The following is a 14,136-nucleotide window of genomic DNA, read 5'->3' on the forward strand; positions in this document are numbered from 1 at the left end:
TGAGCGCCAACCCCACCTTTGACTCTGATTCCTGACCTCTAGCTTTGACCCCTAATCACTAATCTCTGAACTGCAGCTACCACATGAAGGCACCCAACCAAGGGCTTAGAGAGCCTGTCACCCCTACCCCTAACCAGACTCCTGACCTATCACTGGCTTCCAGTCCCAGCCTTGACCCCAAATCCTGGCCATGGTCCCCAACCTTCAGTTTCTCAACTCTTGGCCCCAACCTGAATTTCCATCTCTTCCATAACCCTGGCTCTGACCCTCCAATCCTGGTCTCAACCCTTGATTCTAATCAACCCTAATCTTGACCCTTAACCATAACTGTGACCAGTTCACTGACCTGGCTTTTTCCTTCTGTGTCTCTGCCAATATCCCTGTTTTCTGAGAACTCTGACTGCTACAGAGATAGGGGTCTCTCTCAACAGATCCCTACCTCTCTCTGCCTATTCTGAGGTTCCCCAATTCTCCTCTAACTCCAAGAAATTGACCCTCTTCCAACAGTTCCCCAAAGCCCTTACTGTCCCCCAAAGCCCGTCTTCTACCAACTTCTCGATGTCTTGGGATCCACTTCTTTCCCAGCCTCTCTGATTCTGCCTGCCCTCATTTATAGGTCAGGTGGAGAATCAGTCTCGTTGGGACCGGGTGCGCATCTTCCGGGCAGAGAAATCCTATGCAGTGCAAAGTGGCCGCTGGTACTTCGAGTTTGAAGCAGTCACCACAGGCGAGATGCGAGTGGGCTGGGCGAGGCCCGAGCTGAGGCCTGATGTAGAGCTGGGAGCTGACGAACTGGCCTATGTCTTCAATGGGCACCGCGTGGGTACCTCCCTGGGCACCATTCTGCCAGGTCCTGTGGTCTCTCCCACAGCTTGTCTACTCTGGCCCTGCCTCTGTCTGTGCCTCACTCTGTCCCCACTTCATGCATCTATTGTATCACTCATCCACCCATCTATCCATCCATTCAACCAATGATCCATCCATCCATCCATCCATCTGTCAGACATCCATCTATCCAACCAACAGTTCATCCATCCATCCATCCATCATCCATCCATCCATCCATCCATCTATCCATCCATCCAACCATCCATCCATCCAGCTAACCAACCATCCATTCATCCGGCCAACATAGGGAGACCCCATCTCTACAAAAAATAAAAAAATTAGCCAGGCAAGGTAGCATGCACATATAGCCCCATCATCCATCCATCCATCCATCCATCCATCATCTATCCATCTGACCAGCCAACCATGCATCCATCCATGCATTCAACCATCCATCCATCATCCATTCATCCCTCATCCATCCAACCAACCATCCATCCATTCTTCCAGCCAACTGTCCATCCATCCATCCAATAACCATCTGCCCATCCAACAATCATTTATACAACCATCCTTCCCTTCCTCCCTCTATCTGTCATCCATTTATCTATCCTTGCACCTACTTACACTTTCTTCTTTCTCTGTATCAACCCAGGTAGACTCAATTTTCCAATCATTCTTCTGTCCAGCCATGTACCCAATTTCTCATCCATCCATCTGTCTCATTAGCCACTCATCTATTTTGTGCATGTATATAAGCATATATGGATCTGTATGGGGGACACTGATAGGTTCATTTTTCCTTTCCATCCCTCTACTTACTGCTGCTTCCAGCCCCCCACTACCACTTTGGTGGTCTGCATAATGCTAGCCATGGCAACAGCAGAGAACCCAGGCAGAAGGGATGAGACACAGAGATTAGTGGGGAGAAAAATTCCTGTGATCATGGATGCAAATGTGAGGAAAGATGGAGACACTGTGGGGTGACCCCTCTTCCATACCACCTGCCCTGAACCTGACACTTCGAATGTCTGTCTTCATATATCTCTCCCTCCCTGCCTCCTTATGTCTCCATTTCTCTGTGTGTCTCCCCACACCATGTCTTCTCTGGCCATCCTCACAGGGCCAGCGCTGGCACTTGGGCAGTGAACCATTTGGGCGCCCCTGGCAGCCGGGCGATGTCGTTGGCTGTATGATCGACCTCACAGAGAACACCATTATCTTCACCCTCAATGGCGAGGTCCTCATGTCTGACTCAGGCTCCGAAACAGCCTTCCGGGAGATTGAGATTGGGGACGGTGAGGGCTGAGACCCCTTCACATGCCCTTTCTTGTTTTCCTCTGTCTCTTCCAACCCTGCACTGCCCTTCTGCCTCCAGCTCTCCCATCCCTACCTCCTCCCCTTGGCTCCCCCTGCCCTGCCCACCTGCCCTCACACCTACCCACCAACCCCTCCCACCAGGCTTCCTGCCCGTCTGCAGCTTGGGACCTGGCCAGGTGGGTCATCTGAACCTGGGCCAGGACGTGAGCTCTCTGAGGTTCTTTGCCATCTGTGGCCTCCAGGAAGGCTTCGAGCCATTTGCCATCAACATGCAGCGCCCAGTCACCACCTGGTTCAGCAAAGGCCTGCCCCAGTTTGAGCCAGTGCCCCTTGAACACCCTCACTATGAGGTAAGGACTGAGCCACCTCAATGCCTTCTCATCTGCCTCCAAAGCTCCTTCCTTCCACAGTGCTCTTCTTTGAGTTTCTCTTTTCCCTCCATGTTAGCACACAAACCACATGGAAGCAAGTGTCAGGGTGATGGGCTCACGGGCTATATGACTCGGGGTGTAACTTTGGCAAACCACAGCTTCCTGAGGTCCAGGTGCCTCGCCTATAAAATAAGGGAAACCCTGCCTGGGCAATAAGCAAAACTCCATCTCTAAAAATAAAAAAAAATTAAGTCTAGGCATGGTAGCTCATGCCTATAATCCCAGCACTTAGGGAGGCTGAGGCAGGAGGATCCCTTGAGCCCAGGAGTTCAAGACCAGCCTTGGCAACATAGGGAGACTCCATCTCTACAAAAAATAAAAAAAATTAGCCAGGTGTGTAGTATGCACATATAGCCCTAGCTACTCAGGAGGTTGAGACTGGAGGATTGCTTGATTCCAAGAGGTCAAGGCTGCAGTGAATTAGCCAGATGTGGTGGCACATGCGTGTAATTCCAGCTACTTAGGGGGCTGAGGCAGGAGACTCGCTTGAACATGGGTGATGGAGGTTGCAGTGAGCCAAGATCGTGCCATTGCACTCCAGCCTGGGCAAGGAGAGCGAAACTCCATCTCAAAAAAAAAAAAAAAAAAAAAAATGATAAAGGCTGCAGTGAGCTGTGTTCACACTGCTGCACTCCAGCCTAAGAGACAGAGCAAAACCCTATCTCAAAAAAAAATTTTTTTAATAAGTAATTTTTAAAACTTAGCTGGGTGCTCTGGCACATGCCTGGTGTCCCAGCTACTCAGCAAACTGAGGCAGGAGGATCCTCTTAGCTCAGGAGGTCGAGGCTGCAGTAAGCTGATTACATGGCTGCACTCCAGCCTCAGTGACAGAGAGGGCCCTGTCTCATTTAAAAAAAAAAAAAAAAAAAAGAGCTGGGCATAGTGGCCCATGCCTGTAATCCCAGCACTTTGGGAGGCCAAGGCGGGCAGATCACTTGAGCCCAGAAGTTCAAGATGAGCCTGGCCAATATGGCAAAAACCCATCTCTACTAAAAATACCCCCAAAAAATTAACTGGGCATGGTGGCGGGAGCCTGTAGTCCCAGCTACTCAAGAGGCTGAGGCAGGAGAATCACTTGAACCCAGGAGGCTGAGATTGCACCACTGCACTCTAGCCTGGGTGACAGAGCGAGACCGTATCTCAACAAAACAAAACAAAAGGACTCTGCAAAAGGAGTTTTAAGTATGGGAACGTCCAGTTGAGGTCTGAGTTTTGGAAAGGTCCTTATTGGCAGTGGATTGTAGGAGGCGACAGTGGAGTCAGAAGGATCCTAGAGGTGGCTGGGATTGGGCAGTACTGTGGAGTGGACGCAGAGTTCCTGACACCTGCCACTACCAGATGTCCCCAACCCAAGGCACAGCATGCTACACAGCAGTGAGAATGAATACATGGAAATACACACAGCCATGTGGACGAATCTCAGACATAATGTCGAGCAGAAGAAGCCAGAGACAAGAGAGCACAGGCTGTGGGATTCCATTCACAGAAAGTTCAAGAACAGGCAGAGCAGATCTGTGGTGTGCTAAGTTGGGAAATTGTTTACTATGAAAGAACAACTCAGAGACATTGTTAGTTACTTTGAATGCAAATCACAGGAGGGAGATCAGTCAGTAGAGTATTGCCAAAGAGCAAAGGCTGGTTGGAGGCGGTGGCTCACGCCTGTAATCTCAGCACTGTGGGAAGCCAAAGTGGGAGGATCACTTGAGCCTAGGAATTCAAGACCAGCCTGGGCAACATAGCAAAACCCTGTCTCTACACAGAATAAACAAAATTATCCGGGTATGGTGGTATGTGCCTATGGTCCCAGCCACTTGGGAGGCTGAAGTGGGAGGATTGTTTGAGCCCAGGATTTTGAGGCTGCAGTGAGCCGTGGTTGCACCACTGCACTCCAGCCCAGGTGACAGAGCAAGAATTGTCTCTAAGAAAAAAAGAGTGAAGGCAGAAACCAGATTTATAAGACAGAGGGGAGAAAGAGGAGAGAAAAAAGACCCCTAAAGAGTCTGAGAACAGGCTGGGCTTGCTGGCTCATGCCTGTAATCTCAGCAGTTTGGGAGGCCGATGTGGGTGGCTCACCTGAGGTCAGGAGTTCGAGACCAGCCTGGCCAACACAGTGACACCACGTCTCTTCTAAAAATACAAAAAATTAGCCAGGCATGGTGCCGGGCGCCTATAATCCCAGTTACTCGGGAGGCTGAGGCAGGGGAATTGCTTGAACCCAGGAGGCAAAAGTTGCAGTCAGCCAAGATTGCACCATTGCACTCCAGCCTGGGTGACAGCGAGACTCCGTCTCAAAAAAAAAAAAAAAAGATTCTGAGAACAAAGAATCTTGTATGCACAGTTTTGGGGCAAATTCATTGGCTGGCAAGGAGTACCTAGGTTCATCTTGGCAACTGGTCCTTGGAGAGGTCATTGTGAGGAGAGGCATGAAAGAGAACAACTTTCATTGTTTACCGAGTCTCTAGAAGACTTTTGAGAGTCCATTGTTTTTGGTTTTTGTTTTTTGAGACAGGGTCTCACTCTGTCAACCAGGCTGGAGTCCAGTGGCGAGATCTCAGCTCCCCGCAACCTCCGCCTCCCGGGTTCAAGCGATTCTTTTGCCTCAGTCTCCTTAGTAGCTGGAATTACAGGCATGTGCCGCCGCAACTGGCTAATTTTTTGTATTTTTTGTAGAGACGAGGTTTCACCATGTTGGCCAGGCTGGTCTCAAACTCCTGACCTCAGGTGACCGGCCCGCCTCAGCCTCCTAAAGTGCTGGGATTACAGGCATGAGCCACTGCGCCCGGTCGCTATTTGTGGAATTGTAACTGAACGCAGGTTCAGTTGCTCATCAGTTACAGAGTCCAATTAACAAGAGCGAAGTCTGGCAGAAAGAAAATGACTTTATTCACCAAAACTAGTCATGGAGAAGTGACTGGATTCCCATGCAAAGCAACCACTTCAAATTTGGGGGGGAAAGCAAGGGTTTAAAAAGGGGAAACTTGGCTGGGGGCGGTGGCTCACGCCTGTAATCCTAGCACTTTGGGAGACTGAGGCAGGCGGATCACATGAACTCAGGAGGTCGAGCCCAGCCTGGGCAACATGGTGAAATCCCGTCTCTACCAAAAATACAAAAATTAGCCAGGCATGTTGGCTCATGCTTGAACCCAGGAGGCAGAGGTTGCAGTGAGCCAAGATCACACCATTGCACTCCAGCCTGGGTGAGAGAGCAAGACTCTTGTCTAAAAAAAAAAGAAGTCTGAGAACAAAGAGTCTTGTACACACAGTTTTGGGGCAAATTTTCAGGAGGCTGAGACAAAAGAATCATTTGAACCCTGTAGGCAGAGGTTGCAGTGAGCCGAGATCCTGCTACTGCACTCCAGCCTGGGCGACAGAGCAAGACTGTGTCTCAAAAAAAAAAAAAAAAAAAAAGCATTGAAGTTGAGCTGCCTGGATACTGGTTACAGAATGACAGAATAGATGGATGGATGTAGGGAGGTTTTGGAAGTTACCCCAAGTGATTCCAGTGTGTGTCCGGGGCTGCTAGTGTACACGACGCCCAGAGAAATGTTGCAGAGGGCTGCAAGCACCCCAGGGCCCAGCGGTGTACCCGGCTGGGAGCTTCATCCGCCTGCAGGAGGGGGCGCCCTTGACTAATTCCCACACAGGTGCACTATGGCCTAATGGTGGCTCCGTGTGTGACCAGGTGTAGAACCAACGGCCTGGCCTAGCCCGCCTGCCCAGCTCAGTGCTCTATTCCCTGCCACCCCAGGTATCCCGAGTGGACGGCACTGTGGACACGCCCCCCTGCCTGCGCCTGACCCACCGCACCTGGGGCTCCCAGAACAGCCTGGTGGAGATGCTCTTCCTGCGGCTGAGCCTCCCAGTCCAGTTCCACCAGCACTTCCGCTGCACTGCAGGGGCCACCCCGTTGGCACCTCCTGGCCTGCAGCCCCCGGCCGAGGATGAGGCCAGGGCGGCGGAACCCGACCCTGACTACGAAAACCTGCGCCGCTCAGCTGGGGGCTGGGGCGAGGCCGAGAACGGCAAAGAAGGGACTGCGAAGGAGGGCGCCCCCGGAGGCACCCCGCAGGCAGGGGGAGAGGCGCAGCCCGCCAGGGCGGAGAATGAGAAGGACGCCACCACCGAGAAGAACAAGAAGAGAGGGTGAGTCGAGGAGGGCCCAGAGTGGGGATTGGGGGCCGCCTTGGGACCCCCAAGTAGGCAACCACAGTAACCTGAGAAACCCCCATTGTACCCCAAAGTAGCCCCATATATGCTAAGTGGAGTAAGAATACCGAGAGATCCTATCATGTCTCCAATGAACCCTATTATTTTCCTGGGATGCCCTAATGTCCCCAAGGGACATTAGGACATAATGACCCCAAGAATATATAATTGGGTACCCTAGTATCTATATGGAGAACTCTATTATCCTTGAGTACCTGGAGGGCCCCAAAGGGCTTCGCCCAATGGACCTTATCATCCGTGGACACTAAAAGGGACTTCAGTATCTTCCTAGGAGAGGTTACTGCACCCTAAGGTATCCCAGTGAACACCCAGTGGTCTTCTAAATGGGGATCCTTTCTGTGTCACAAATGTACCCCCTGAAATCTAACTTAAAAGGAGATTCTGAGAAGGTACTAAATCTGCTTTTTCCCTGCAATGGCAGTGGTTTCCTTTTTTTCTTTCTATCTTTTTTTTTTGAGGAGGAGTCTCTGTCGCCAGGCTGGAGTGCAATGGCGCAATCTCAGCTCACTGCAACCTCCGCCTCCCGGGTTCAAGCGGGTTCTTCTGCCTCAGCCTCCTGAGTAGCTGGGATTACAGGCATGCGCCACCATGCCCAGCTAATTTTTGTATTTTTAGTAGAGACGGGGTTTTGCCATGTTGGCCAGGCTGGTCTCAAACTCCTCACCTCAGGTGATCCACCCACCTCAGCCTCCCAAAGTGCTGGGATTACAGGTGTGAGCTACCATGCCCGGCTCCTTTTTTTTTTTTTTTTTTTTGAGATGGAGTCTCGCTCTGTTGCCCAGGCTGGAGTGCAATGGCACGATCTCGGCTCTCTGCAATCTCCGCCTCCCGGGTTCAAGCAATTCTCCTGCCTCAGCCTCCTGAGTATCTGGGAGTACAGGTGTGCGCCACCACACCTGGCTAATTTTTGTATTTTTGGTAGGGACAGGGTTTCACCATGTTGGCCAGGCTGGTCTCGAACTCCTGACCTCAGGTGATCCGTACGATGGCAGTGGTTTTCAATGGCATTGAAAACCCATTGTGTCTCTTGGTGGATGTTTGGAAATGATGGAGTGTTTGTGGTCATTACAGTTTGGGAGGGGCTGCTGCTGGGCGGGGGCCCCAGGGTTCCACCTGCCTTGCAGTGTACAAAACAGTGCCGCACAATGAAGAATTGTCCTTTTCCAAGTGCATTTAGCACCTATGTGAGAAATGCATGTGGGAAATGCTGACTTAGGGGGACCTCCAAATACCCCAGTGGGGACTTCCATATTCCCAGAAGGCGCCTTTAATTTGGGTAACTCCATCCCCAAGTGCAGAGCATAGCACTTCTAGAATGGATTAGGCTGGGGTAGGTGGGAATCCAGCCCTCTAGAGACAAGACCTGGGGTATTAGAAGCAGGGTGTATCCAAGCTGGATGTGGGGGGCATGAATATTGCGGTGGGAGGGCTGGGCTTGAAAGCTGGCTCTCATGGCGCCTCTCCTGCCACCACCAGCTTCCTATTCAAGGCCAAGAAGGTCGCCATGATGACCCAACCACCGGCCACCCCCACGCTGCCCCGACTCCCTCACGACGTGGTGCCTGCAGACAACCGCGATGACCCCGAGATCATCCTCAACACCACCACGGTGTGGACCAGGAACCCTCAATTTTGGGGTCCCCCCATAGCATAGGCACTCCTGAATTTCCAAGTTTAGTGTGACAGTCCCCACTAACTGCCCACCTTACACTGGGGACTCCCCAATATACACTAGAAACTCACAAAATATGGCACACATGGATTTAATCCTTTGAACCCCTAAATCAATATATCTAGTGGCCCACAAATGGCAGGGAGTACAGTAGAGGTGTATAGCACACTGATATAACTCCTGGGGATCCCCAAAGCCATGATATAAGCCAATATAGACCAGGGACCCCAAATTTGTGCTGACTCATATAAACACAATACTCTCAATGTAATACCTACTGTAATGTTACTGGGAACAAAAATTCATAATTGTTTTAATATAGTTTTGGGATTCCCCAAAATATTTCATAGACAGACAGCCTAGTGCAGTGCTCCCCAACTATTTTGGCACCAGAGATCAATTTTGTGTAAGACAGTTTTTCCATGGACCAGGGATGTGGGGAGGGATGGTTTCAGGATGAAATGTTCCAATTTGGATCATCAGGCATAGATTCCTTTTTTTGTTTTTGAGATGGAGTCTTGCTCTGTTGCCTAGTCTGGAGTGCAGTGGTGTGATCTCGGCTCACTGCAACCTCTGCCTGCTGGGTTCAAACAATTCTCCTGCTTCAGCCTCCTGAGCAGCTGGGATAACAGGCTCCTGCCACCATGCCCAGCTAATTTTTGGTTTTTGTTTTTTTGAGACGGAGTCTCGGTCTGTCGCCCAGGCTGGAGTGCAGTGGCGTGATCTCGGCTCACTGCAACCTCTGCCTCACGGGCTCAAGCGATTCTTCCGCCTCAGCCTCCCTAGTAGCTGGGACTATAGGCACACACCACCATGCCCAGGTAATTTTTGTATTTTTAGTAGAAACGGGGTTTCACCATACTGGCCAGGCTGGTCTCGAACTCCTGACCTCGTGATCTGCCCGCCTCGGCCTCCCAAAGTGCTGGGATTACAGTCATGAGCCACTGTGCCTGGCCTAATTTTTCTATTTTTGGTAGAAACGGGGTTTCACCATGTTGGCCAGGTTGGTCTCAAATCCCCGACCTCAAATGATCCTCCTGCCTCAGACTCCCAAAGTACTGGGATTACAGGCATGAGCCACCATGCCCGGCTGTAGATTCTTACAAGGAGTATTCACCCTAGGTGGCTTGGATCCCGGTACCAGCCCACAGCCTGGGGTTGGGGATCCCTGGCCTCGAGGTTAGGGTCGTGGGCCGACTGGGTGCCACTTGGGCAAAAGTCATTTCACCGCTCTATGCCTTCTCTCCTGTGGAGGTGCTATGGTTTTCCATCAGTAGAATGGGGGTAAAAATTATACCTACCTGATATGGAGGATGAAGTGAGTTCATCTGTGTAAAGACCTTAGAACAGGCCTGGCATGGTGGCTCACACCCGTGGTCCCAGAACGTTGGGAGGCCAAGGTGAGAGGATCACTTCAATCCAGGAATTTGAGGCTGCAGTGAGCTATCATGGTGCCTCTGCACTCCAGCCTGGATGACAGAGGGAGACCACAACTCAAATAAATAAATAAATAAATAAATAAATAAAATAAAAAGAAGAAGAAGGAAAGAAGGAAAAGACCTTAGCACAGTCAGTGCTATTTGTGAGCAATTATTTACTTATTTTTTGTATTTATTTATTTTGAGATGGAGTCTCACTCTGTCACCCAGGCTGGAGTGCAGTGGCGCAATCTCAGCTCACTGCAACCTCTGCCTCCCAGATTCAAGCGATTCTCCTGCCTCAGCCTCCTGAGTACCAGGGACTACAGGCGCCCACCACCACGCCCAGCGAATTTTTGTACTTTTAGTACAGATAGGGTTTCACCATATTGGTCAGGCTGGTCTCAAACTCCTGACCTCAGGTGATCCACCTGCCTCCGCCTCCCAAAGTCCTGGGATTACAGGTGTGAGCCACCACGCCTGGCCTGCAATTATTTGTCAGTCTACTGTAACCTGGGAGGAACTCAAATATGGCGCTGTCACACAATATTCCCAAGGGACTCCTAAATCTAGAATTGCACAAATTGACACAGAAACAGACATAACCAGGGGGTGGGGGACTCAGATCCAACAACTTCCTGTTAAACTCCCAGAGGACCCGACAGTCCAGGGAAACCAATTTTGAGTCCCAGGGAGCCTGAGTCCCCAGACTTCCAGACTGACCACTGGTTCCCCTCCTTGTGTCCCCAGTACTATTACTCCATGAGGGTCTTTGCCGGACAGGAGCCCAGTTGCGTGTGGGTGGGCTGGGTCACCCCTGACTACCATCAGCATGACATGAGCTTCGACCTCAGCAAGGTCCGGGTCGTGACGGTGACCATGGGGGATGAACAAGGCAACGTCCACAGCAGGTGCCGGGGCTGTGGGGAGGTGGGAGGTGCAGGGTGGGGAGGGCAGGAGGCAGTGGGAGCTCCCGACACCAGCTCTGTGGCTGTCTGGTTGTGGGACCTGGGAACCTTCTGGAGTGGGAGGATGCTCTGGGGCACTGGGCACCCAGCTCGGAAGCTTCCCTCCTTCTCTTTTTCCTCCTCTCTTTCTGCCCTGGTATTTTTCTTCTCCTCGTTCTCCTCTTTATGCATTTCTCCTATTCCATTTTCTCCTTTTCCTTCTTATCCTGTTTCACCTCACTCTTCTCCTTCTCTGTCATCTCATTCTCTCTCCTCCTGCTTCCCTTCCTTTCCCTCCTTTCAGACCCCCACCCCCATCCTGACTCCCCACTGCACCAGCCGCTAGGAATCCCAGCTCCGAAGAGCTCAGTGTCCGGGGCGAGGGGTTTCAGTTCTCAGGTCTGCAGGGTGTGGGCATTTGAGGATGGGACTCTGAGGTCGTGTGTTTCTGGGAGCTTGGGGAAGGGGGTGTCCAGGGTCCAGAGCTACTCACATGATGAGTGCAGCGACCGCTTCTGTCTCCTGCAGCCTCAAGTGCAGCAACTGCTACATGGTGTGGGGCGGGGACTTTGTGAGTCCCGGGCAGCAGGGCCGGATCAGCCACACAGACCTTGTCATTGGGTGCCTGGTGGACTTGGCCACTGGCTTAATGACCTTTACAGCCAATGGCAAAGAGAGCAACACCTTTTTCCAGGTGAGTCCAGGCCACAGCAACTTAGCGAGAGCATCTCATGTCCCAGCATCCTGGGACAGCCCTTATAGATGTCCCCTGAGGCCAGACCTCGAAAGATGGAACAAAAACAGCTCCTAGGCTGTCCTCAAGAGGTCGCTGGGAGACCACCTTGTTGAAACTTCCATGAAACTAAGGCCCAGACTGGAGGAGATAACAGAATCTAACTCTGTTGCCCAGACTGGAGTGCAATGGCACGATCTTGGCTCACTGCAACCTTCGCCTCCTGGGTTAGAGGGATTCTCATGCCTCAGCCTCCTGAGTAGCTGGGATTACAGGCGTGTGCCACAACAGCCGGCTAAGTTTTATGTTTTTAGTAGAGACGAGGTTTCGCTGTGTTGGCCAGGCTGGTCTCAAATTCCTGACCTCAAGTGGTCCACCCACCTCAGTCTCCCAAAGTGCTGGGATTACAGGCATGAGCCACCACACCCAGCCAGAGTCCAGCCTTGACCTTGAAAAGAGGTCTCTATTCCCTCTTGAGCTGGGTGACACCAGTCATCAACTTCTCTCCAACCAGGGAACACTCTAGGATGGGCCAGAATCCTAAGGTGGCCTTTTCCTTTACAACATTTTATTCTGAAAAATTTCAATCATACAGCAAAATTGGAGGAGCTACATAGATAACACCCTGTACCCACCACCTGGAATGTACTATCAACATTGTAGATATTGGCTTTATCACATATTAACCTACCTATCCATTAATCTATCTAAGGTGGGTTTGTACAACTTTATTTTAATTTTTTGGCATCCATTGTTGGCTATGAAATTTTATTGCATTTTATTTTATTTATTTTGAGACAGGGCCTCACTCTGTCTCCCAGGCTGGAGTGCAGTGGTGTGATCACAGCTGACTGCAGTCTCAACTTCCCAGGCTCAAGCAATCCTTCTATCTCAGCTTCCTAAGTAGCTGGGACTATAGGCATGCACCACCTTGACTAGCTGATTTTTTGTGTGTATTGTTTGTAGAGATGGGTTTTCCTCATATTGCCCAGGCTGGTCTCTCACTCCCGGGCTCAAGCGATCTCCCCACCTTGGCCTCCCAAAATGCTGGGATTACAGGCGTGAGTCACTGTGCCTGGCTTATTTTTTATTTTTATTTTTTGAGACAGGGTTTCGCTCTGTTACCCAGGCTGGAGTGCCATGGTGAGATCACAGCTCACTGCAGCCACAACCTTCCTGGGCTCAAGCGATCCTCCCACTTCAGCCTCTTGAACAGCTGGGAACACAGGCACATGCCACCACGCCCAGCTAATTTTGTTTGTATTTATTGTAGAGACGGGGGTCTCACTATGTTGCCCAGGCTGGTCTCCAACTCCTGGTCTCAAGCAATCCTTCTACCTCAGCCTCCCAAAGTGCTGGGATTGCAGGCGTGAGCCACTGCTCCTGGCTAAAGCTTTATGTTAAATGGAGAATTAAAAACATAATACAAGAATGGAATAGTATAATGAACTGCCATGCCCCTGTCACACAGCTTCCACTGTCACCCAATCAGAGCCAATCTTGTTTCATCTTTTTTGTTTGTTTGTTTTTTGAGAGAGGGTCTTCCTCTGTCACCCAGGCTGGAGTGCAGTGGCGCAATCTCGACTCATTGCAACCTCTGCCTCCCAGGTTCAAGTGATCCTCCCACCTCAGCCTCCTGAGTAGCTGGGACTACAGGTGTGCACCACCATGCCTGGCTAATTTTTTTTAGTTTTAGTGGAGACAGGATCTTGCTATGTTGCCCAGGCTGGTCTCAAACTCTTGGGCGCAAGCAATCCTCCTGCCTCAGCCTCCCAAGTGCTTGGATGACAGGTATAAGCCACTGCACCCGGCTTGTTTCATCTTTTTGTATCTACTTCCCTTCCACACCCACTGGATAAGTTTGAAGGAAATTGCAGACATCGATAGTTTCCTCTGTTTTCAGTATGTAGCTTTAAAAGATAAGGATGATCTTAAAGAGCATAACCACAATACCACTATCACCTAAAAGAAAAAAAATAGTTTCTAAATATCATCAAATATCTAGTTTGTGTTCAGATTTCTATGGTTGTCCCCAAAATGTCTTTTTACCATTTCTTTGTTTGAATCAGAATCTAAGTAGGGTCATATATTTTATTTTATTTATTATTTATTTTTATTTTTATTTTTTGAGACAATGTCTCACTCTGTCACCCAGTCTGGAGTGCAGTGGCATGGTCTTGGCTCACTGCAACCTTCGCCTCCCGGGCTCAAGCCTCCTAAGTAGGTGGGATTACAGGTGTGCGCCACCACACCTGGCTAATTTTTGTATTTTTAGTAGAGACGGGGTCTGGCTATATTGCCCAGCCTGGTCTTGAACTCCTGAGCTCAAGTGACCCTCCAGCCTTGGCCTCCCAAAGTGCTGGAATTACAGTGTGAGGCAGTGTGCTCAACCTTATTTATTTAATTATTTGTTTTAATTTATTAAGACAGAGTCTCGCTCTGTCACCCAGGCTGGTGCGCAGTGGTGCCAACCGTATTCAACCTTATTTATTTATTTATTTATTTATTTATTTATTTATTTATTTATTTTAATTTATTAAGACAGGGTCTCATTCTGTCA

General features: G+C 50.3%; 1 protein-coding gene across 2 annotated transcripts in view; it reads left to right on the forward strand.

Annotated features, from left to right (window-relative positions):
* Positions 1-14,136, forward strand: part of RYR1 (ryanodine receptor 1) — a 155,728-nt gene that overhangs the window by 33,328 nt on the left and 108,264 nt on the right. For both annotated transcript variants that reach the window (XM_054462589.2, XM_054462590.2), the window contains exons 25-31: positions 617-819; positions 1,952-2,126; positions 2,290-2,498; positions 6,328-6,722; positions 8,283-8,415; positions 10,647-10,807; positions 11,372-11,537. In XM_054462589.2, the coding sequence (XP_054318564.2) occupies positions 617-819; positions 1,952-2,126; positions 2,290-2,498; positions 6,328-6,722; positions 8,283-8,415; positions 10,647-10,807; positions 11,372-11,537 (1,442 nt within the window). The remainder of the gene's footprint in view (positions 1-616; positions 820-1,951; positions 2,127-2,289; positions 2,499-6,327; positions 6,723-8,282; positions 8,416-10,646; positions 10,808-11,371; positions 11,538-14,136) is intronic.

Source organism: Pongo pygmaeus, chromosome 20, assembly GCF_028885625.2.
Source record: "Pongo pygmaeus isolate AG05252 chromosome 20, NHGRI_mPonPyg2-v2.0_pri, whole genome shotgun sequence".
NCBI lineage: Eukaryota > Metazoa > Chordata > Mammalia > Primates > Hominidae > Pongo > Pongo pygmaeus.